Below are 26,448 nucleotides of genomic sequence, written 5' to 3'. Positions count from 1 at the left end.
CGTTAGCATTTGGAACCGTATCCATCACACTGTCAGAGCTGGTGTGTGGACTTCACGTCTGATAAACCATTACAATACCAGTGGTCCTCAATGATAATGAAGGATCCCAACCCTACACAATGAACATACAGATAAAATAAACCACATAAGGGTAAATACAACACTATGAACAAAGAAAACATAAACCATGTAAGGGTAAATACAACACAATGAACACAAAGAATAAAACCATATAAAAGGGTAAATACAACACTATGAGTAGGGCACTGCAGGGAATTGAACCCCATCCCGGTAAACCAGGAGAACCACACCAGAGCCTTTTTTTTTGTTGTTATTTACAAATCACATGGTAACATTCACACTCATTTACATTTCAACAGTAAAGTCACTTCACAATTTTCAATGTAGATATTCATCTATACTCTTTATCCAGAGTGACTTACAATAAACAAGGTAAACACATACATAGAATGCAGAGACAATGTAGTGTCTCAGTAAACTAGGATCACAGGTAAACCAAGAACATAGTCTAAGTGCTACAGGCCGAGGTGGAGTCTGAAGATGAGTCTCTTCACATTACAACAATGATGAGTTACGCTGTTGGTCACATAGAATTCCTGAAGCAGCACAGCTGTACAGTTACAGATAAGGAGCCTGTTGAGATTAGATACGGTAATGTTTAATGATATAGCGCCTTTATTAAAAAAAGAAAGCAATAAATAAACAATACATACAATAAAAATGGAAGTTAAAACAAAACATACATCACAACTGAAATATTTTTTGTGCAAATATTACATAATTTCCAATGATATTATCCATCAAAGACTAATACTATTATGTAATTTTGACAGGCCTATGAAGTTATGACGACCAAGAAGAACAGGAAAACAATAGCACAAAATACATGTCAATAATTAACAGTACAACAATAAAAAAAAAGGAGAAAAACTAAAACAAAATACAGATAGATACAATAAACTAACTTATATTGATCCCAAATGACTTTCCATGGAAAATTCATGAACAGACCATAAATAGGTAGCCATGTTTTCACTCCACAAAAACCTTAAGGAAAACTCCTTAGACAGAGACTAAGAAAATATATTTGCATTGTATTTGTTCATGCTCATAAAGTGCTCCAAGTGCTAAAAGTAAAAAGTGCAGCAGCAAACGTTTGGGTCAAAGGACCATCATCAGTGTCTCGCCTACTGACCGGCGTGAATAATGAAGCTTTACCCGCAAATGACAACACATAAATCCACATCACATACAGCGCCTATGGTCATATGTGATGTGGACTGACGTGATGAAGACTTACCTGCAAATGACTGAAGTGACGTGAAATGATAAGACGAGACGCAAATCAAATTACGCGAAACGATACTAGACATAAGTCCACATCACATACTACACTACTGTACACTACACCACACCACACATACACTATGGTCATATGTGATGTGGACTGACGTAATGAAGCTTTAACCACAAATGATTATATTTGATGATATAGCACTGACGATGGTCCTATGACCTAAACGTGTGTTGCTGCACTTTTCACTTTGAGCACTTAGAGCACTTTATGAACATGAAACGAATAAAACAAAAATAGATTTTCTTTGTCTCCGTCTAAGGAGTTTGTGAAGGGAGTCTTTTTTTCTGCCAGTTTTGCTTTGTTTTTGAGACCAGCTACAGTCAGTAAATATTCCTCTTTCCTTTTAGTTTCCTACAATTAAAACAAATGATAAAAATATTTCAAGAATTCAAAGGAAACTTTAAGGCAACAAATGGAACCAAATGGACCCTGGTCCACTGTTTCCCAAGTTATGGGTCGGGACTCAATAGTGGGTCGTGGACACATTTTCTTGAGTCATGAGTAAAAAAATCCCCTCCCCCCAAACTTGTTAAGTATTCAATCAAAGCTTCCAGCAGGTGATTGGCCCGTGGATTACAGTTCATTGAACATTGTAATGTATTAAGTACATTTGAAAATGACATCGGTTTGTTCTGCATGGAGCAGATATGACATATTGGAATATTGTTGATGTCCGAAAAACATTATAAAAAGTGAAACTAGCCGATCTACAAGATCAATGTCACGAAAATAATCAAAAACATTCAAAAGAATGTAATTTAAGAAAATGCTAATTCCATAAAAGAAAATGAAAATCTACAAGAGTGAAGATCTACAAGCTCACACACATTTCATAAAGTAAATTTAAAAAAAGAAAAGCAATTCCATAAAGTAGTGAAAAAAGAAAGGTATTAGCATACATTTATTTATTGTTCTCATTTGTTTAACATACAACTTACATTTAGATGAAATTTATACCAGTGGTTCTCCGCCTAAATAATTGGCAAAAACATTAAGATTTAACATAAAAAAGTGAAACTAAATAAATAACGTCGTACTAAGTTAGATCCAATGGATTGATTGGCCTTTAAAGCATGCTCTGAAAAGGCCCACCCATCTGTCCACTTAACACGGCTGCCATGTTAAGTGGTCAGATCCAGAATAAGGTTGAGAACCACTGATTTACACATTTCAAAGATCTACAACTACAGCAGATGAAAACATAACCCTATGGATTAACACTCTGTACTGTACATGTGCAACATGTAATTAAGTTTCACAATTAAGATCATTTTTAGAGGAACTATATTTTATTCAACACTTTTAAAGCTCTGTGGAAATTGTTTTACTTTGTTTTAATAAAAACCTGATAATGCTTTTAATCGGGTAAACGACATATAGATCATATTTGTTATCAAAAAACAAAAATGTCCACAGAACTAGAAGTGTGAAATAAAATCTTGACTCCTCCAAACAATTTTCTTTTTGTAATAATGTAATCATTTACAGACCATAAATGGGTAGCCATGTTACCATCTATATACAAAAGGAAAATAGGTTGAAGAAAAGACTCACTCCACAAAAACCTTAAGGAAAAACTCCTTAAACAGAGACTAAGCAAATATATTAGCGTTTTATGTTGTCATGCTCACAAAGAGCTCCAAGTGCTCCAAGTGAAAAGTGCAGCAGCAAACGTTTGGGTCAAAGGACCATCGTCAGTGCCTCGCCTACTGACCGCCGTGAATAATCAAGCTTTACCCACAAATGACAACACATAAATCCACATCACATACATATGGCCTATGCCTGGTCATATGTGATGTGGACTGACGTGATGAAGACTTACCTGCAAATGACTTAAGTGACTTGAAAAGATAAGATGAGACGCAAATCAAATTATGCAAAACGATACTAGACATAAGTCCACATCACATACTACACTACACTACACTACACCCCACACACACACTATGGTCATTATGTGATGTGGACTGACGTGATGAAGCTTTAACCGCAAATGATTAGATCTGATGATATAGCACTGACGATGGTCCTATGACCTAAACGTGTGTTGCTGCACTTTTCACTTTGAGCACTTGGATCACTGTATGATCATGAAACAAATAAAACAAAAATAGATTTTCTTAATCTCTGTCTATAAATCTTCCTCTTTTTCCTTTTAGTTTCCTACAATTTTTAAAATAAAACATTTACAGAAAATTCTCATATTTCAAAAGAACCTCATAGATTTAAGGCAACAAATGGACCCTGTTCCGCTGTTTCCCAAGTTATGGGTCGGGACTCAATTGTGGACACATTTTCTTGGGTCATGAGTAAATAACACCCCCCCCCCCCCCCCGAACCTGTTAATAAAGTATTCAATCAAGGCTTCCATAAGGTAATTGGCCGTGGATTACAGTTCATTGAACATTGTAATTCATTAAATACATTTGAAAATGATATCCGTTGGTTCTGCACAGAGCAGATACGACATATTGGAATATTGTTGCTGTCCCAAAAACATGAAAAGTGAAAATAGCCGATCTACAAGATCAATGTCACGAAAATAATCAAAAACATTCAAAAGAATGTATTTTAAGAAAATGCTAAATAAAAAAATCCATAAAGAAAAGAAAATAGAGTGAAAATCTCCGAGTGAAGATCTACAAGCTCACAAGCGCAAACACATTTCATAAAGTAAATAATAAAAAAAAGCAATTCCATAAAGTAGGGGGAAAATATCAGCAAACATTTATTTATTTTCTTCATTAAATATTCCTCTTTCAACTAAAACTTACATTTAGTTGAAATTTAAACCAGTGTTTCTCCACCTAAGTCATTGTCAAAAACAAAGATTTAATATAAAAAAGTGATACCAATTAAATAAGTTGGTTCCAATGGATTGATTGGTCATTAAAGCATGCTCTGAAAAGGCCCACCCATCTGTCCACTTCCAGAATAAGGTTGAGAAGCACTGATTTACACATTTCAAAGATCTACAACATCAAAACATAACCCTATCGATTCACGCTCTGTACATGAGCAAAATGTAGTTAAGTGTCACAATTAAGATTGTTTTTAAAGGGTTTAAAGGGTTATTTTATTCAACACTTTTTAAAGCTCTGTGGATTTTGTGTTTTACTTTTGTTTTTTTAATGACAACCTGATAATGCATTTAATCATCGGGTAAACAATACGTCATATTTTTATCAAAAAAAAAAGCAAAAATATCCACAGAACTTACAAGTGTGAAATACAATCTTGACTCTTCCAAACAAAAACATTTAGAAATTTGTAATAATTTAATCATTTACAGACCATAAATGTGAAGCCATGTTAACATCTTTATACGAAAGGAAAACCGGTTGAAGAAAAGACTCACTCCACAAAAACCTTAAGAAAAACAGCTTAGACAGAGACAAAAAAATATATATTAGTGTTTTATTTTGTCATGCTCATAAAGAGCTCCAAGAGTGCTAAAAGTGAAAAGTGCAGCAGCAAACGTTTGGGTCAAAGGACCATCGCCAGTGCCTCGCCTATTGACCGGCATGAATAATGAAGCTTTACCCACAAATGACAACACAGAAATCCACATCACATACTACACTACACTACATTACGGTCATTATGTGATGTGGACTGACGTGATGAAGCTTTAATTGCAAATGATTACATCTGATGATATAGCACTGACGATGGTCCTACGACCTAAATGTGTGTTGCTGCACTTTTCACTTTGAGCACTTGGAGCACTTGATGAACATAGAAAAAATAAAATAAAAATATATGTTCTTAGTCTCTGTCTGAGGAGTTTTCCTTAAGGTTTTTATGGAGTGAGTCTTTATTTCTGCCAGTTTTCATTTGTTTTTGAGATCAGTCAGTAAATATTCCTCTTTCCTTTTAGTATCCTACATTTGTTTTACATGAATAAAATAAAAATATTTAGAGTAGTAAAACGTTCTTATGTTTCAAAAGAACCCGATACATTTAAAAACAAAAATCAAAGAAATTCCATTTAAAATCTTAAAATAAGAGTAATGAAAATAGCAGATCTACAAGCCGAGCTTGTAGATCTGCTATTCTCACTAGGTCCCAGGGAGACATCACATTTCTCTTTTGGGTCTCGAGCTAAACGTTATGAAAATCTTTACACTGAAATGTTTACATTCCAGTGTGTTTTTGCCATTGCTTGTTTATTGATAATTTCAGATCCAGATTCAAACAGTGACTATTTTTCCTGGGGTCAAATAGTAAAATTAAAATAAATTAAAAGCACATATAAGAAGCAAGCAAAATAGAACATATGCTATTTCGTGAAATACATTAGAAACAAAAAAAAAAGAGGTTGTGAAAATAGATTTACATGCTCGTTGTGAGCTTGCAAATCTATTATCTTCACTAGTTTGGGTCCTGAGCTAAAAGGTTTGGGAACCTCTGCAGTGGCACAATGCCTGGTAGCTGTTAAATATAGAGCTTACACATTTTGAATGACATCAGTTATGACTGTAATGTTTAGAATGCAATCACACAGTTATGACTAATGTTTATTTTATTTTCCAGGAGTAATACAGTCTACAGTGACTGAACTGCCTCTTACACAGTGTCACAGTGGCTGCTAGCTGATGCCTATGAGTTCAATTCAAAGTTTACAATTTAAATGGTGCATTTATCTATAGTACCTTTAACCAAAGCACTTTGTAATGTGCATTACATTCACCAACATACTTACCAGGGGGAGAGATAGAGATGAGAGGGATAGAGAGACAGAGAGAGAGAGATAGAGAGACTCGTATAATTTACATCATTTGTGAACGATTGACATAAATTATACGAGGCGCATATGACACAATGGCAGCAGCATTGTTTGCTTCATGTTCTCTGCATCAGTCTCAGTCCAGCATCAGTCCATTTTCTGCATTATTCTCCTGCCAAATGACGAGCATTGTACGCAAACAACGTGAAACAAAGTCCACATCACATACTGGTCATATGTATCGTTTATATTATTACCCTTATTATTATTATTATTATTATGATGTGATGTGGATTGACGTGATGAAGCTTTACTCGCAAATGACGGCACAAATAACGAGTAACTATACGTGATGCACATGCCGACATCCGTCAAACACACCTTCACATCACATACTGGTCATATGTGATGTGGATTGGCGTGATTAAGCTTTAACGCAAATGACGCAACGCAAAATCAATTGTGCCAATATTTGTCAGCAATACAGCAACAGCATCAATGACATTAGTACACAACATACAACACTATGAATGACATTAGTAAACATACAATACTATGAATAACATTAATACACAACATACAACTGGTTATTCCTGTTGCTTGTGTTGTATCATACAACACAAGCAACAGGAATAACCAAAGTCATTAAATGCATATGATATGAATGATGGCCCTACATCTCTCCCTGTTCTGACCTACTGTAAACAACGGCGTGTACCTCGCCTAAAAGAAAAAATTGCCGACCGATGTGAATGACGAGCTATCCGCAAATGTCGTGAAATAATCACAAAATCACATAAATCCACATCACATAAGACCAGTAATGTGATATTATTATTATTATTATTATTATTATTATTATTATTATTATTATTATTATGTGATGTGGATTGACGTGATGAAGCTTTGCTCGTAAATAGCCTGAAACGGTACAACGCCAATTAAATTACGCGAAACGACACACGACGTAAAGGACGACATGCATCACATACCTCCACATATGTTCATATGTGACGTCGACTAACGTGATGATGTTTTACCCGCATATGTTGTGAAATGACACAACACAACACATACATCACATCAATGCACATCACATACGGCCCCCCTGTACGGTCATATGTGATGTGGGCTGACGTGATGAAGACTTACCTGCATATGACGGAAGCGACGTGAAATCAAATGTAATGTGTTGTGAAATGACAACACATACATCACATCAATCCACATCACATACTACACTACACTACACCATGGACTTATGTGATGTGGGCTGACGTGATGAAGACTTACCTGCACGGTCACGTGAAATCCTGAGACGCGACGCAAATCAAATTACTTAACGCAAATGACGCGAAATGCTACGAGACATAAATCACACAAACGCTGGCCGTGACCCAATAATAAAAAACACTGGTCCAGTCCCTTCTTACTTATTCTTCACGAATGACGGGCATTGAACGCAAACTACGCAAACCGCTGGCCCGCCACCCGTTAAATGACGCAACGCAAGCGGTGCTACGCGAACGATAGTGCAAATTTTACGGTTAAAGCTAAAAAAATGTTTAGTTTACTATGACAGGGCAAAAAAAGCTATATTTTTTACTTTATCAAAAACAGATAAAGCACAAATAGGTTTAACTATGTGAGTTTGCTATGTGACCAAGAGCCACATATACTATACCCTGTCACTATATTATACAACCTAGTATACATATACTGTACCCTGTCACTATATTATACAACCTAGTATACATATACTGTACCCTGTCACTATATTATACAACCTAGTATATATACTGTACCCTGCCACTATATTATACAACCTAGTATACATATACTTTACCCTGTCACTATATTATACAACCTAGTATACATATACTGTACCCTGTCACTATATTATACAGCTTAGCGTAGGCCTACATATACTGTACCCTGTCATTACATAAACAGCCTGGATACGTATACTGTCAGTACTACAAATGGAACCAAATGGACCAATGACTGGTCCATTTGGTTCCATTTGTACACACAAAAACCACACAAAGACACACTAGGGGGAAAAAAAGTAATAACTTTATTAAAGCAAATAATAAAGAGAAAAGAGGGAAAGTTAAAGTATGGAGGTCAGGTAGAAACCTTTTATGTCCAAAACCAAAACTGTTACTTTTTAACCCATTGAGACCTGAAGCCGATTCTACATGTCTCCTAAATCTCAACAGTTTTCTGAAAAACGTATGTTTCTATATCAGTGGTGCTCAATCTTTTTCATGTCAAGGACCCCCAAAATTATATGTATTTGGCCGCGGACCCCAATCAAAATATTTCGTTCCAGGAACCCCCCAGAAGCAAAGATTTGAGTTAAAAATGTTAGCTTAAAAAAAAAAAAAAAAAAAAAAAATTATATATATATATATATATATATATATATATATATTCAAAGATTTGCACACATTTTAACTATTTTTGAATAGCCCAAAGTGTAAAATAATGCTTTTTAGCTCAAATCTAAAAATGACACAGTTCCAGGTCTTAATGGGTTAAAATGGACACAAAATAAACTGTGTTCCAATGGAGCCAATGTAATTATCATGATCTTTGCTTTGTGAGCTTGTAGATCAGCTGTTTGTACTGCTTTAGTGTGTGACACTGTAGTATGACCAAGTAAAGAAATGTATTTACAAAAAATAATGTTTAAATATGGAGATACAAGGTTTCTGCCCGACAACCAATGATAGACCGTGTCACTACTAGCACTTACCTTCAACAGCAGCCACGACTCAAACAGCAGCAAATGAAAAAAAAAACACTAAGAAAGAAGCAAATGACACGTCGGACATCATTTGCTTTCTCTATTAGTTTGCACAGACCTACAGCACAGATGGATGTAAACACGGTGTTAATGGGGCTACATGCTACCATAATGATACCAGACATAAATCACATACCTCCACATCACATACATTTCTACACACAAACCACTAGTGAAGAACTAGTGCAATAGACAGGCAAGAAGAAAGAAATGTGTTTGTGAAAAGAAAGAAAGACAAAAATAAAAAATCGATCAAATAACTCAGACACAAAAGTGAATAAAAACAAATCATTTTGTTATTGCTTTATTAAAGCAAAGAATAGAGAAAAAGAGGAGAAGTTACGACCACATATGGTCGTATGTGATGTGGACCGATGTGATCAAAGCTTTAGCCGAACAATTACGTGAAACGATAAATAAATCACATAAATGTGATTTGGACAGACATTTGTCATTTGTGGCAACGCAAATGACGTGAAACTATACGATAGACGACGCGAATGACGACATACATGGTATGGTAGCATGTAGCATGTAGCCCCCTTAACAAGCAGCAGCAGAAATGAAAAGGTTCCTACCTTCCTGCCATCTACAGACGTCTTCTTCTTGTCAACTTCATGTTCTGTAAAGACACAAGAAAAAGAAAACAAAAGGTTGAGTTGTGCCAGTCCCACAGGGTGACATTTTGGAAGCCATAGTGACATGTCATAACCTAGTCACTGACAGGCTGTGTCACCATTATGACATTTTACTTCATTAATTGTCACAAATAATTGCAATTAATGATTCAATTGTGTTTGTTTGGCATTGAACATAAATAATATATTTTTGGCTGGATTTTAAACTTCGTAAACAGGGCAGATATGACAAATAACTTAAATGAATGCCATATTATCTGACTTGACTTTCTAATGTAAAAAAAAAGCGATCTACAAGCTCACAACGTGTCGCGATCACGGCACGGTGTGAGCTTGTAGATCGGCCATTTCCTCCATTTTATGAACTGGAAACTATGACGATTTTATGCAAAATAATTGCAATTACCTCAAATAATTTGCGATTATGTAACCGGAAGAGTGGGCACCTGGGAAAAGTGGGCACTTCAATGTGTAATTGGCCATTTATTTTCCTCACATTCGACAATAGGCCTTATTCACATCGGGTCACGTGACGTCTATTTACTTCCTGGTTTCCATTAGGAGGGGATCAGTCTATTTTCTCCATTGACTTACATGCATTCTGCTCATCAGACACAAGCCAACTAACGTCTTATTTCAAAAGGTAAAGTTATTCTAATACTGTGTGCTGTATTATTATCTTGTTTTCTTGATGATGTTATTGTTCTTTTATCTTACCATTTGGAAATTGACTTTAATAGATAGATTGAGAATGCTAGCAATGTTACCTGCCTGTGTAGAACACATCACCATACAGTGGTGTAAAGTAACCAAGTACATTTACTCAAGTTTTACTTTACTGGAGTATTTACAATTTCCAGTACTTTTACTTCTACTCCACTGCATCTCAGAGGCAAATATTGTACTTTTCACTCCACTATTGCATTGTGAGCTTGTAGATCTGCTATTTTTTATACATTTGAAAACTGGGACATTCTACATAATAATTACATTCTACTTTGGTAGCTTAAGTAGCCTACATTAACATTTTATACCAATACCTTTTACTCAAGTACATTCTGAATTTCTGACCATACATACATTCATACACACATATGCTACAAGTGAGAGTCAGAAATGCAGAATTTACTTGAGTAAAAGGTATTGGTATCAAAATGTTAATGTAGGCTACTTAAGGTACCAAAGTAGAAAGTACGCATTATGTACATATGTAGAATGTCCCAGTTTTCAAATGTATACAAAAATCTTAAGAAAATCACAGATCTACAAGCTCACAATGCAATAGTTGAGTGAAAAGTACAATATTTGCCTCTGAGATGCAGTGGAGTAGAAGTAAAAGTACTGGAAATTGTAAATACTCCAGTAAAGTAAAAAATACCTAAGAAATCGTACATAAGTACAGTACTTGAGTAAATGTACTTGGTTACTTTACACCACTGTATGGTGAGTATATATATTGGTATAAAAAGGAAATGCTAAAATAAGCCTATGTGTTCTACACAGGCAGGTAACATTGCTAGCATTCTCAATCTATCTATTAAAGTCAATTTCCAAATGGTAAGATGTAAAAGAACAATAACATCATCAAGAAAACAAGATAATACAGCACACAGTATTAGAATAACTTTACCATTTGAAATAAGACGTTAGTTGGCTTGTGTCTGATGAGCAGAATGCATGTAAGTCAATGGAGAAAATAGACTGATCCCCTCCTAATGGAAACCAGGAAGTAAATAGACGTCACGAGACCCGATGTGAATAAGGCCTAATACAGCCACTGTGGGCATAAAACAATACGTTGAAGGGTACGTTTAGGTCTGATAATGATGTACAGTACACATGTTCACATCATGTACATACTTTACATCACTTAAGACCATTTAGCAAATTCTTAATTTGTTTAACATTTGAGAAACAAAAATAGCCAATTTAACAAAGACGTGCCCACTATTCCTGTATCAAACACCATTTTCAAGTAAATATACAATGCTTAGCATTTAATGCAGTTTCAGAAACAACTAAACAGTGGCTCTCAAAGGTTTTCATATCAAGGACCCCAAATGAAAATGCATTTGACCAAGGATTGGGCCTCTTCCATACTTTCCTTCACAGGTGTTACAAATGATACTAGTTAAGAGTGTAGTGTACAGATGGAACCAAATGGACCCGTAATTTGTTTCCATTTGTACACTCGGAGTTAAAGGGATATTTCATTTTCAAAAAAACTTTGGGTCATTTTATCGTCTACTCAGGCTTTTGTGAGCCCCCCAGACCGTTTTTAAGTCGCTTGATTCAGTATTTAGACATTTGATATTCATTTTATCAGACACGCCCCCTTCCTATACAAACCCATATTAACTTCAAACTCCATTTTTAGCATGTTAGATAGGAAGGGGGCATGTCTGATAAAATGAATATCAAATGTCTAAATACTGAATCAAGCAACTTAAAAACGGTCTGGGGGGCTCACAAAAGCCTGAGTAGACAATAAAATGACCAAAAGTTTTTTTGAAAGTGAAATATCCCTTTAAACACCCGTGGGCCGTTTGGAACAGAGCCTTCATTAGCATCATTGGTAACACCTGTGAAGGGAAGCGAGCCCAATTTATTTCCAATATGGCAAACTCCCAGTTTGGGCCCCCTCCTACAATGGTGGTGTTAGTGAAATTGGTGACCTTCAGAAAACATGCGACCATCTCGTTGGACTTCACATAAAGATCAATGTCCAAATCTAAATAACCACTGTTTTGTTTATTAACCGAGCAACTGTTCATAAACAGCAGTGATTTACTGTGTGTGTTTGACATTATGTGAAGTCAACAAGATGGACACATCTTTTGTCAGGTCACCAATTTCTCCATCTTGGTTCACCTCTCAGCCGTTTGACCAGTGATTCTCAAAGTGTGGTCTGATAACCCCCACAGCTTATCAGTCATCAGTTACCATGAGTATAAACCCTAGGGTTTATACTAGACCCGTCACAATTATTACGTAAATGCCTAATTGCAATTATTTTTCGATATCGGAATTAAAAATGTATTTTGCATAATCGTCATGATCATTACCATGTTAAAAATGTTCATATATTTTCAACCATCTTTCCAAAAATAGTGGATCTACGAGCTCAAAATGTGTCCCATCGCCACACGTTTTGAGCTTGTAGATCGGCCATTTCCACTCGGCTAATTCCACTATTAATTTATTTTTTGAAAGTATAAAAGTAATTAAATTATGTATATTATTTGTCATATCTGTCTGGTGCAAATGTTGTTTACGAAGCCCTAGAAGCCAAAAATAGATCAAATTTGTATTTATAATGTACCAATGTTCAACGTCAAACACAATTAAATCGTTAAATCGCAATCATTTGTGTGACAATTAATCATCAACTTCTCTAATGGTGACACAGCCCTAGTTTATACTGACCAGGTGTGATCCAGGTACGTACCGTGTGGGGCCTTCCACCGCGTGGTTGAAGATAGCTGGTATTAATAGAGCCGCGTAGGTTGTATGGCACCACGTCCCGAGCACCGTACGCCTCGTATCTCAACGGAGAGCGTTCGTTGGCACCGTTATACGTTTCAGCTCTCAGGGCTCGTTGCTGCGTCGACTCCATCGAGGTTCCATCTTCAAGCCCCTTGTCCTGAGTTACAGACACTCTATTACCAGCTATCTCCTGATGACTCCATCCATCCAGGACCTTCACTGTAGAACTCATACAGCGAGTCAAACGCTGAGTCATAGCTAGAAGCCATGACTCAGCGTTTTAAACTCACTGTATGAAGTAGATTTAGTCCACTCTGCTGAAGGTCACCTCATGATTAACCTGCAAGACACAGATATACACCAACATTACATTTAATATATTGTATAATAACAATAATAACAGAAAATATAGCTTTTAATTAGGCTATAGTGCAGGGGTGATGCAACTTTGTTGATGCAGAGGCACTATATTTCCACACTCACTCCAGAGGAACACATTACATATTGTTGTTGTCGCCTTGTCGTACCAAAAGTAAAAGTACTAAAATGTTTGAAAATAGCAAATCTACAAGCTCACAACGTGTCGCATTGTGACGCGTTGTGAGCTTGTAGATCGGCTATTTTCAAACAGCCTATAGGTATAAAATAGGGCTAAAGTGGTTAATGTATGTTTTATAATATAATAATTTATATCTGCAAAGTAACTACAATAGTAACTAAAGTTTTCAAATAATTGTAGTGGAGTAAAAGCACAATATTTGCCTCTGAGATGTAGTGGAGTAGAAGTAAAAGTACTGCAAACTGAAAATACTCCAGTAAAGTAAAAATACCTAAATATTTTACTTAAGTACAGTAGGCTACTTGAGTACATGTACTTAGTTACTTTACACCACAGCAAACATAAATCCATAAATGTATACAATCTAGATATAAAGTGTTTATCCCAAAGCCACAGATGTTATCCCACCATACGGACCCTTTATGTTCAGTAATATTAATATACAGATGTTATCCCACCATACGGACCCTTTATGTTCAGTAATATTAATATACAGATGTTATCCCACCATACGGACCCTTTATGTTCAGTCATATTAATATACAGATGTTATCCCACCATACGGACCCTTTATGTTCAGTCATATTAATATACAGATGTTATCCCACCATACGGACCGTATGTTGATGTTCAGTAATATTCCACATTATTCAATTAATAAATGTTTCAATCTGGTCTGACCGTCTGTCTGAACATCACAGTATCATTCAATGGGTGTAAGTGGCGCTGTACAGCAGGTGGACGCCGGTATTACACCCCATGTAATCCAGGAAATACAATGACGTTCTTCCACAGACGGAATTAAAACACTTTTATTAAACTATACTGAACATTAACTGAACACTAACACCCCGTATGTACAGATAACATCTGTGGCTTTAAAATAGTCACTTTATAATTACAATGTATACATAAATGTAGACGCACGAGCCTTAAACACAGAACTACAAACTATTTGATAAAGTGACGCGCAGCAGGTGGACGCAGGTATTACACACCATGTAAACGTGTTAATAGAACGGCGTTAAGGATAATTCCTTTTAACAGGTCGTTCATGAAAGTCCTTGCGGTCTTGTTTCCAATGAGAACCTGTGAGCAATTAGGGGTTAAGAGTCTTGCTCAGGGACAAATTTCATTTCATCGACACACATGCTGGCGTGGCCTGGAATCGAACCTGGGGCAACCAGGGCCTCTGGCTCCCTAGGCGGGCTCACTAACCACTCAGCTATGGCCGCCCCTGGTCAGTTTTTTTGACTGGTTCAGACACAAACGGGATTAAAACGCGTCTTTATTCAACTTAACGCAATATTATGGAACACAACAGACCCGTATGGAAGGGTAACATGCGTGGCTTTGGTTTTAACACTTTATGTGTCGGATTGGGTTCATTTATGGGGATTTATGAGCCGTTTAAAACTACCAACAAACATTAGACTCGATCACCATCAATAAAATCCCTGGCCGTCTTGATCAAGTTTAAATAGATTATAAACGCACATTAATGTATATATGGCGGGGTTAGATCTACAAACCCCCTCACAGTGAGTGTGGTTTAAGGTTTAAACTTTAGGTGACAATTTAGTTGTGATCATTTGGAACACATGTTTGATAGCCTTGGATCAATAATAGATATCCTTATCCTTATCCTTATCCTAGATGTATTTTATCCATTTATACATTTCATTTCAAGTCAGACTCGATAAAAAGGACTAGTTTGATGCATTTTCTCCCTTAGTTAAAAACACAATATTTATTATATTTATCCATGTTGGTGTCATAATAATTCATAGTACTAGAACACCTTGAAAGCTTAAATAATAATGGTGTTAAATATTGGTGATAAAAACGTGTCATGTTGATATAAATCAAACATTAGTTTACCTTCTATAATATATGTATATATATATATATATATTATAAATACCTTCTACAGCAGCGTGCCGCACTGCTAACCAAACAATTCAGAGCAAACGAGCGTCGCGCGCATGCGTCTACTTTAAATCCGTGTTCCCTTCCGGTTTAAAGCCCCGCCTACTGGATCCGGTGTGTTGAACACGTTCACCTAACATGGACGAACCATTTCCGTTTCCGTTTTTTGACCGGATGTTGAACCTGCAGAGTGAATTGATCCCCAGACTGTCAGTCATCAACACTAATATAAACATCTACACCTGTGTGAGTCACAAAGCTCCACATTGGATCAGATCTACAAGCTCACAGCGCGTCACTTCGTGGCGCGCGGTGAGCTTGTAGGTCTGATGTGTTTTTAATGTTTTGAAAAATCCCGAAAATGTTTGGAAAAGTTTGAATAATGTTGAATTTCTCAACATAAATCTTCTCTTCTGCCTCTGGGGGTCCCTGGCACAACATATTTTCAGATGTGGGTCCGTGGGCAAATACATACATTATTAATGTGGGGGTCCTTGACGTTGACATGAAAAAGTTTGAGAACTGATTTATAGATCCATTATAATATCTAGACACATGTAGTGTCTGCTGATGGCCACTAGATGGCAGCAGTTTTCCACTCTGTCCATGACAAGTCACTGTTTTTTGTTACTAAGTAAGTAACTAGGAACATTTACTCAAGTACTGTACTTAAGTACAATTTTGAGGTTTTACTTCTACTCCACTACATCTCAGAGGCAAATATTGTACTTTTACTCCAATACAATTATTTGAAAACTTCAGTTACTAGTTACTTATTATATAAATTATTATATTTTAAAACCCTATGTTATACATAGGCTATAAATTTAAAACCAATGCAAAATAAATGTAAAACAATGATACCTCTCTTACATTATCCAAACATTGATTCAGGTCTTCACATGTGAGTTGTCAAAAGGTTTATTTTTCAGTTAACATTATTAAAATGTATAACATCTGTTCCAGTAAACCTGTATTAATATATAGAAGTAAAGACCATGTTCATACTAATCTACATGTTAAACATGACACATAACATTAGATTACATGAGTGACAGTTTGACTTCAGAAACATGTGGCAGCTGTAAGATTTACAGTAGCTTCATTATTTAATGTCATTATTCAATCTGGATAAACTTTCAGAGAGTTCTTTCCTTCAGCCTAGACCATTGGTTCTCAAAGTGGGGTCCGGGGACCCCCAGGGGTACTTGAAGGAGTTCCAGGGGGTCCCCAGCTAAATGATGGATAGTTAGGAACCAAATGGACCCTTATGGGTCTGTAACTCTGAAAGTGTACAAATGGAACCAAATGGACCCTAACGGGTCCATTTGTACACTCTCAGAGTTAAATTAACATTGATTTTACAATATAAATTGGGGTCCCAGAGATATAAATGTCATTAAATGGGGGTCCGTAGCCTCTAATGCATGTCAAACTGGGGGTCCTTGAAATTAAAAAAGGTTGAGAATCACTGCTAGAGCCGTAAAAATCTTCTCTTAGGGGGCTTATCTTTTCAAATGGGGGTCCGTGGGCTAACAAGTGTTAATTTGGGGGTCCTTGACATGACAACACTTCTTCCTGGTCAGCCTGAGGCTGAACGGGAAACCATGATCATGATGGCTACGCGGTGTTTGGAGACGACTTTGGTTCCACTCAGTTCTGTGAGACTGGTGAAGTCAACAAGGAAGACAACAACCCAGACCCCTTGCTTCACTGAGGAACCATAGATTTACAGGCAAGATTTGCACAACGGTACCAAAGACAGATGTCAAAGTTGCAGGGCCCATGCTCAGGTGCCAGACACACACCTTTGACTGACACACACCGGCCTGCAAATGCTACCAGGGCTGACATCAAATAATGTGTAATCTGCGTAACGGAACACCAGCTTCACTTGCCCTATTGCACGGGCATTATCCTGAAGGGACAAACGTGGCATCTTTCCATGGGGGCAGTGTTGCTGCTTGGAGCATACACAAACTCAACAAAGTTGCAGAACCCATGTTGCAGAACGCAAAGTTGCAGAACCCACCTCTCAGCAGGTGTGTGCTGGCAGGTCGCTCAAAACAAGAGCGATTACCAGCAAAAGCATATTGGGTGATTTTGGCACATTTTTGCTCGGCGCTACCCACACGTTTGCCTGTGTTGCTCATTCCATGAATGCCCGTTGCTTACAAGCTGTACCTCGTTGTAGGAGACTAATCAACGATAAAAATGATATATAACACTTTACTGATTGGTATTAGTAAAGGGGAGATATAATGGCCCAAATTCAAGTTTCCTTACATTTTGTGAGCGGTTATATATATATATATATATATATATATATATATATATATATATATATATATATATATATATATATATATATACCATGTATTCATATGTATTATTCATATCTTGACTTCACTGAGAGGAACAGAGAAAGTCCACTAGTTGAAACACAGGACAAACAGTATTTTAATGATTCTATGAATGAGTCTCTCCCTCCATTACATTATAAACATTCAGACAAACTGAACCACTGAAGCCCTTTTGTTCAAACATAGCCGATCTACAAGCTCACAAGCTGGTAGATCCTCTATATGTGAAATCATTTTGACCTCATAATTCCTTACTTTCTGCGTATGATCGTTGTCACGCTAACGTATTGGAAATAGCAGATCTACAAGCTAGGCTTGTAGATATGCTATTTTCAATAGAACAAACTATTGTGAAAACATTGTATGTGTGTGTGTGTGTGTGTGTGTGTGTGTGTGTGTTTCATAAATATGTAACCAATGTAAAGCATTAAGAGATTGTGACTAAATAATAACTACATTGGAACACATGTTATTAATAATACAAAATAACTACATTGGATCCATTGGAACACAGATTCTTTGCATACAGATGTTATAAATGTATTACAACATCAGTTTGCATACAGATGTTATAAATGTGTGGTAGTAATAATAATAATAATAATAATAATAATTCAGGGGGTGAAGTGGAGTTTGAACAGAACGGTCTGAGGTGACGTGACGTCCGCTACGGCCAGCTCCTGTCCGTCTGACAAACCCAGCTCTGAAATTAAATCAATCATATTCATAAATTATGATCAAATATGTCATGAAATCACATAACATTTATATCAGAGCCAGACACATCACATTTATATCAGAGTCAGACACATCACATTTATATCAGAGTCAGACACATCACATTTATATCAGAGTCAGACACATCACATTTATATCAGAGTCAGACACATCACATTTATATCAGAGTCAGACACATCACATTTATATCAGACACATCACATTTATATCAGAGTCAGACACATCACATTTATATCAGAGCCAGACACATCACATTTATATCAGAGTCAGACACATCACATTTATATCAGAGTCAGACACATCACATTTATATCAGAGTCAGACGCATCACATTTATATCAGAGTCAGACACATCACATTTATATCAGAGTCAGACACATCACATTTATATCAGAGTCAGACACATCACATTTATATCAGAGTCAGACGCATCACATTTATATCAGAGTCAGACACATCACATTTATATCAGAGTCAGACACATCACATTTATATCAGAGTCAGACACATCACATTTATATCAGAGTCAGACACATCACATTTATATCAGAGTCAGACACATCACATTTATATCAGAGTCAGAAACATCACATTTATATCAGAGTCAGACACATCACATTTATATCAGAGTCAGACACATCACATTTATATCAGAGTCAGACACATCACATTTATATCAGAGTCAGACACATCACATTTATATCAGAGTCAGAAACATCACATTTATATCAGAGTCAGACACATCACATTTATATCAGAGTCAGACACATCACATTTATATCAGAGTCAGACACATCACATTTATATCAGAGTCAGACACATCACATTTATATCAGAGTCAGACACATCACATTTATATCAGAGTCAGACACATCACATTTATATCAGAGTCAGACACATCACATTTATATCAGAGTCAGACACATCACATTTATATCAGAGTCAGACACATCACATTTATATCAGAGTCAGACACATCACATTTATATCAGAGTCAGACACATCACATTTATATCAGACACATCACATTTATATCAGACACATCACATTTATATCAGAGTCAGACACATCACATTTATATCAGAGTCAGACACATCACATTTATATCAGAGTCAGAAACATCACATTTATATCAGAGTCAGAAACATCACATTTATATCAGAGTCAGACACATCACATTTATATCAGACACATCACATTTATATCAGAGTCAGACACATCACATTTATATCAGAGTCAGACACATCACATTTATATCAGAGTCAGACACATCACATTTATATCAGAGTCAGAAACATCACATTTATATCAGAGTCAGACACATCACATTTATATCAGAGTCAGAAACATCACATTTATATCAGAGTCAGACACATCACATTTATATCAGACACATCACAGTTATATCAGAGTCAGACACATCACATTTATATCAGAGTCAGACACATCACATTTATATCAGAGTCAGACACATCACATTTATATCAGAGTCAGACACATCACATTTATATCAGAGTCAGAAACATCACATTTATATCAGAGTCAGACACATCACATTTATATCAGAGTCAGACACATCACATTTATATCAGACACATCACATTTATATCAGAGTCAGACACATCACATTTATATCAGAGTCAGACACATCACATTTATATCAGACACATCACATTTATATCAGAGTCAGACACATCACATTTATATCAGAGTCAGACACATCACATTTATATCAGAGTCAGACACATCACATTTATATCAGAGTCAGACACATCACATTTATATCAGAGTCAGACACATCACATTTATATCAGAGTCAGACACATCACATTTATATCAGACACATCACATTTATATCAGAGTCAGACACATTACATTTATATCAGACACATCACATTTATATCAGAGTCAGACACATCACATTTATATCAGAGTCAGACACATCACATTTATATCAGAGTCAGACACATCACATTTATATCAGACACATCACATTTATATCAGACACATCACATTTATATCAGACACATCACATTTATATCAGACACATCACATTTATATCAGACACATCACATTTATATCAGAGTCAGACACATCACATTTATATCAGAGTCAGACACATCACATTTATATCAGAGTCAGACACATCACATTTATATCAGACACATCACATTTATATCAGAGTCAGACACATCACATTTATATCAGACACATCACATTTATATCAGAGTCAGACACATCACATTTATATCAGAGTCAGACACATCACATTTATATCAGAGTCAGACACATCACATTTATATCAGAGTCAGACACATCACATTTATATCAGACACATCACATTTATATCAGAGTCAGACACATCACATTTATATCAGAGTCAGAAACATCACATTTATATCAAACACATTACATTTATAACTAGAAAAATTGCTCCTCGGAGACCTGGTCTCCACCAGGTCAGGTAGGTTATTGTGGCCTCCTGGTGGCGCTATAACAGGCCAATGTGAAAAGGGTGGCATTTGTTCCTCAACATAGTGTGAATGTGCGTGCAAAGTTTGACCGCAATCATGCGCTGCGTTCATGAACAGAGGCCTTTTGTTCAAAACAAGCCACTACTGCAAACTTAGATGTTAATCTTAGCCAATCAGGATGGAATATGAAAAATCAAACGGATCCGTCTTGATCACATGACTATAGAGATCATGTGTCGGCCTCTTGGTGGCGCTATAAAAGGCAGATGTGAAAAATCCAGGGCAAAGGTTTTTCCTTGGCCTCTAGGTGCGCTTACAAAGTTTTACACAGATCGGTGCAGTTATAGATAACAACACAAATCGGTCTGTTATAGCGCCACCATGAGGCTGATTTGAAACATTTCAAGTGGTATTTCTTCCTCAGCTTAGTGGGAATGTGTTAGCCTGGCGTAGCTAGACTATATCACTGTGTGTGTGTGTGTGTGTGTGTGTGTGTGTGTGTGTGTGTGTGTGTGTGTGTGTGTGTGTATATATATATACAGACTATATCACTGCGTGGATATGAGTCTGGTGTTTCCATGAGGAAGTTTTTTTCCCCAAGGGTTAGACCTACAACCAACTACCAATTACAGTCTCCCATATTCGAATACTGGGCCCTGATTGGTTACCCACGTCTTCTGGAGCAGGAAATGGATTCTCTATGGAGCGGTGCCAGACTCAAATCGCAGAGTGCATTTTGTTTTGCACTCGTAGATTCGTCTGGTCCCAGGCTAGGAATGTGCGTGCAAAATCTCATGGAAATGTCACACTGTGTTCATGATTTGAGGCATTTTGTTCAAAACGGAGCACGCCTGCAAACTTTGGAAGCCATTTTTGGCCAATCAGGATAGAATAGGAAAAATCTGAAAGACCAAAACATACTCTCGCCATGCCTTTCGGCCTGGTGGAGAAAATAAACATCACATTTATATCAAACATCTTCATGTAGGAAAATAAACATAAAAGTCTTTTTTACCTTTTAGAGTTTTGCACAAGTTGGGCCTCGTTCTTTCTTCAATAGATTTAACTGACTGTAAATAAATAATAACATTTATATTAAACTGTAAAGAAATGATAACATTTATATTAAACTGTAAATAAATGATAACATTTATATTAAACTGTAAAGAAATGATAACATTTCTGTTGTTTACCTCTGATGTAAAGTTATGAATGAAAATAAAGAGGAACGTGAACATGAATAACAGACATATCTACATGAATATATTTTACCTGTAAATACATATCTACATATGAATATATTTTACCTGTAAATACATATCTACATATGAATATATTTTACCTGTAAATACATATCTACATATGAATATATTTTACCTGTAAATACATATCTACATATGAATGTATTTTACCTGTAAATACATATCTACATATGAATGTATTTTACCTGTAAATACATATCTACATATGAATATATTTTACCTGTAAATACATATCTACATATGAATGTATTTTACCTGTAAATACATATCTACATATGAATATATTTTACCTGTAAATACATATCTACATATGAATATATTTTACCTGTAAATACATATCTACATATGAATGTATTTTACCTGTAAATACATATCTACATATGAATGTATTTTACCTGTAAATACATATCTACATATGAATATATTTTACCTGTAAATACATATCTACATATGAATGTATTTTACCTGTAAATACATATCTACATATGAATATATTTTACCTGTAAATACATATCTACATATGAATGTATTTTACCTGTAAATACATATCTACATATGAATGTATTTTACCTGTAATACATATCTACATATGAATGTATTTTACCTGTAAATACATATCTACATATGAATATATTTTACCTGTAAATACATATCTACATATGAATGTATTTTACCTGTAAATACATATCTACATATGAATGTATTTTACCTGTAAATACATATCTACATATGAATGTATTTTACCTGTAATACATATCTACATATGAATGTATTTTACCTGTAAATACATATCTACATATGAATATATTTTACCTGTAAATACATATCTACATATGAATGTATTTTACCTGTAAATACATATCTACATATGAATGTATTTTACCTGTAATACATATCTACATATGAATGTATTTTACCTGTAAATACATATCTACATATGAATATATTTTACCTGTAAATACAGAGTTTTATTCTTCCCTTCCAGAGTGGTGGTGATGGCTGGAGATTTCATTTGTCTGAAAAACAATTTAAATCACTTAATGCTCAATCCTTCTACCTAACAGGCCCTCATATGTGTTACTATGGCAACCCATTTCAGAGTCACTACAAAGTAAAGACAACACTATTCTACATAGATGTGTATGTTCATATTGACATTCAGTCATGTGTAGAATGTAGAGGGTATGCCAAGTTCTAAATGTCTCAGAGCTTCCATTGTGGATCTACAGTAACCTCGCGTCACCAGTCTTTCCACCTCGGAGGAAAGCCTGGTCTGCGTTACTAAAGACCCATATGATCCAGTCTAGGCCACGCCTACTGGAAAAAAAATGAAAAAAGAATCCTCTTTCCGGATTGTCGCAATCCGGTTTTGCGGTGCCGCTTTGTTTTGGTTCCCCAATCCCTATTTAAATGGAAAAGAATTTCCCTGTGGGATAATATGGATAATACAGACGCTAAATAGTCTCCGGAAAGTACACTCACATTTATATTTAAAAAATAAGCTAAACTACGCCGCATCAAGGATTTTATAGGACGGACCTATTTTGGGGTGAGACGTCTGCCCAGGCTAGATCTACAGGAGTTTAAATGTCTTTATATGTCTCAACCCCCAGACGGACAGGCTTTATTTTTAGTTTGAGGGTTTATAACTTTATATAACGTTATATAACGTTATATACTGTAACTTTAGGGGTGGCAGTGGCTCAGGGGTAGAGTGGCCGGATGGGAACCGCGAGGTTCTCAGTCAGATACTCTAGAGAAGTAATATATTACTCACAGAGAGGAGTTCTCAGTCAGATACTCGAGTACTTCCTGTAGTTTGGCAGAAGGTGAAAACTGGAGATTTTGTGGAACCTGACTGCAGGCCGAGCAATTCTCCTGTCAATCAAACACAATAATAATAAAACACTAATAATAATAATAAAGCAGAGATAACAGTGTAATAATAATAATAATTATAATAAAGCAGAGATAACAATATGCAAACATCATTATAAAAGTAAAATATTTAATTTGTAACACAAACCTTTCTCTCTGCTTCAAAGGTGTAAGTATAGAGTCCTTCCACATCGTTAAACACCAGGTAATTATTTAGAGGAATATATGCACTGTAAAAAAAACAAAAAACAGTTAATATGTGCACTGTAAAAAAAACAGTTAATAGACCACCGAAGTCTGACGTAATGTACACATCCTACCTGGGTTGCGGTTTATTTCCCCCATTCAGAATCCCCATAGACTTGTTTAATATCGCGTCAAATAAGAACTGTGTTCCAAAAATAAACAAATGATCCCGGCGGTTTGACTCTTATGGATATGAAGCATCAACTGACGGTGAGAAAACGCTAATGTTACTGACTAACTGAGTGACTAACTATCATAAACGATACAGAGACACCTCCCTGACAATATCGCCGGGACAGTGTGTTTATTTTTGGACCACAATTCTTATATGAGACGATTCCAATGTTATTCTCCATAGAGAAATTACTTCCGCAACCCAGGGGATGAGCGAGTCACGTCAGGACTTCAGTACTCTATTTATGCACTGTAAAAAAAAAAACAGTTAACACATTGAGTGCCATAAACGGTCCGGACCGTTTTTGAGAATCCAAACGAGTAGTGCCGAAAACGGTCCGGACCGTTTTTGACCCAATTCTATTTTTATACGTGGGGCTAGGGGTGTTCGATATTGAAAGAAATACTACCACAATATTTTTCAAGAAATATCACGATAGACGATAGGCTATATATCACCATATTTTTTTAATGTTCGTATTTAGGAGTATTATTATTTTATGATTATTAAAGGTAGGGTAAGTGATATTGTTTGGTTAAAACAAAAAGTATTTTGTTAAAAGGTTAAAATACTACATTCTGATAGTAATCATTGCTATAGAGCATCGCAGTTGCGCAGAATCCGGGTGCCGGAAGTAAATACTCAATGCATTTTTCCCATTGACTTTTCCAAAAAGATTTATATCAATGAATTTAAGCCTAGAATCAAGACATCCAGGATTCTGGTGAATCATGACCATAAAACCTTTTTTTCTGTGATTTTTTAAATTTTATATTTAATGATATGATATACTATGTTTAATAAATACCCTTTGTTTTGCCGTTTTCAAAAAAGTTTTTTCACAGAATCAAACGTTTTATGGTCATGATTCACCAGGATCCTGGATAGCTTGATTCTAGGCTTAAATTAATTTATATAAATATTTTCGGAAAAGTCAATGGGAAAAATGCATTGAGTATTTACTTCCGGCAACTGGAAGTGGGCGGGAACTGCGACGCTCTATAGAGTGTTTTTTCAGTAACAGATGTCTCCCTGTCTCTCCAGCTCTTTAATAAACAGATTTTTTTTTTTTTAACGTGGTGGAAGCGAGCCGTTTTCGATCGGCGATCACTCAATGATCGCAACGCAATGGAGGATCGTGTTGGAAATATTAATGTTCCAGGCGTTAGTCAGGACCCTCCGCCGTCTCGCACGCACACTTTGTTTACATGCACTTCCACGTCGGGGTTTCTACAGCACGAAACGTATAACGTAAGTGGATGGAAGAAATGCAGGCACTGAACGTATAATATTTTAATAAACCTCTGGCACCCGATGTGTTAATATATGCACTGTAAAAAAATAATAATAATATATGCACAAGACTGAGACATGTACCTGTCTGACTGCTTCACTATAGTGAGACATGTACCGGTCTGTCTGCTTCACTAGAGACATGTACCTGTCTGACTGCTTCACTAGAGACATGTACCTGTCTGACTACTTCACTAGAGTGAGACATGTACCTGTCTGACTGCTTCACTAGAGTGAGACATGTACCTGTCTGACTGCTTCACTATAGTGAGACATGTACCGGTCTGTCTGCTTCACTAGAGACATGTACCTGTCTGACTACTTCACAAGACTGAGACATGTACCTGTCTGACTGCTTCACTATAGTGAGACATGTACCTGTCTGACTGCTTCACTAGAGACATGTACCTGTCTGACTACTTCACAAGACTGAGACATGTACCTGTCTGACTGCTTCACTATAGTGAGACATGTACCTGTCTGAC

The 26,448-nt window shown here is 36.1% G+C and overlaps 1 protein-coding gene across 2 annotated transcripts in view; it reads right to left on the bottom strand.

The window, feature by feature from the left end:
• Positions 1 to 17,976: 17,976 nt before the first annotated feature.
• LOC311052923 (NEDD8-activating enzyme E1 catalytic subunit) overlaps positions 17,977 to 26,448 on the bottom strand; it is a 42,337-nt gene continuing 33,865 nt past the window's right edge. For both annotated transcript variants that reach the window (XM_084068231.1, XM_084068232.1), the window contains exons 14-18: positions 24,398 to 24,479; positions 24,149 to 24,249; positions 23,324 to 23,387; positions 22,125 to 22,179; positions 17,977 to 18,600 (exon numbers count right to left, since the gene is read on the bottom strand). In XM_084068231.1, coding sequence (XP_083924357.1) covers positions 18,512 to 18,600; positions 22,125 to 22,179; positions 23,324 to 23,387; positions 24,149 to 24,249; positions 24,398 to 24,479 — 391 coding nt within the window. In that variant the 3' untranslated portion in view covers positions 17,977 to 18,511. The remainder of the gene's footprint in view (positions 18,601 to 22,124; positions 22,180 to 23,323; positions 23,388 to 24,148; positions 24,250 to 24,397; positions 24,480 to 26,448) is intronic.

Source organism: Gymnoscopelus microlampas (genome assembly GCF_963454915.1).
Source record: "Gymnoscopelus microlampas genome assembly, chromosome: 10".
Classification (NCBI taxonomy): domain Eukaryota; kingdom Metazoa; phylum Chordata; class Actinopteri; order Myctophiformes; family Myctophidae; genus Gymnoscopelus; species Gymnoscopelus microlampas.
Note: the sequence above shows the minus strand (reverse complement) of the source record. Positions and strands in the feature narration are given on the sequence as shown.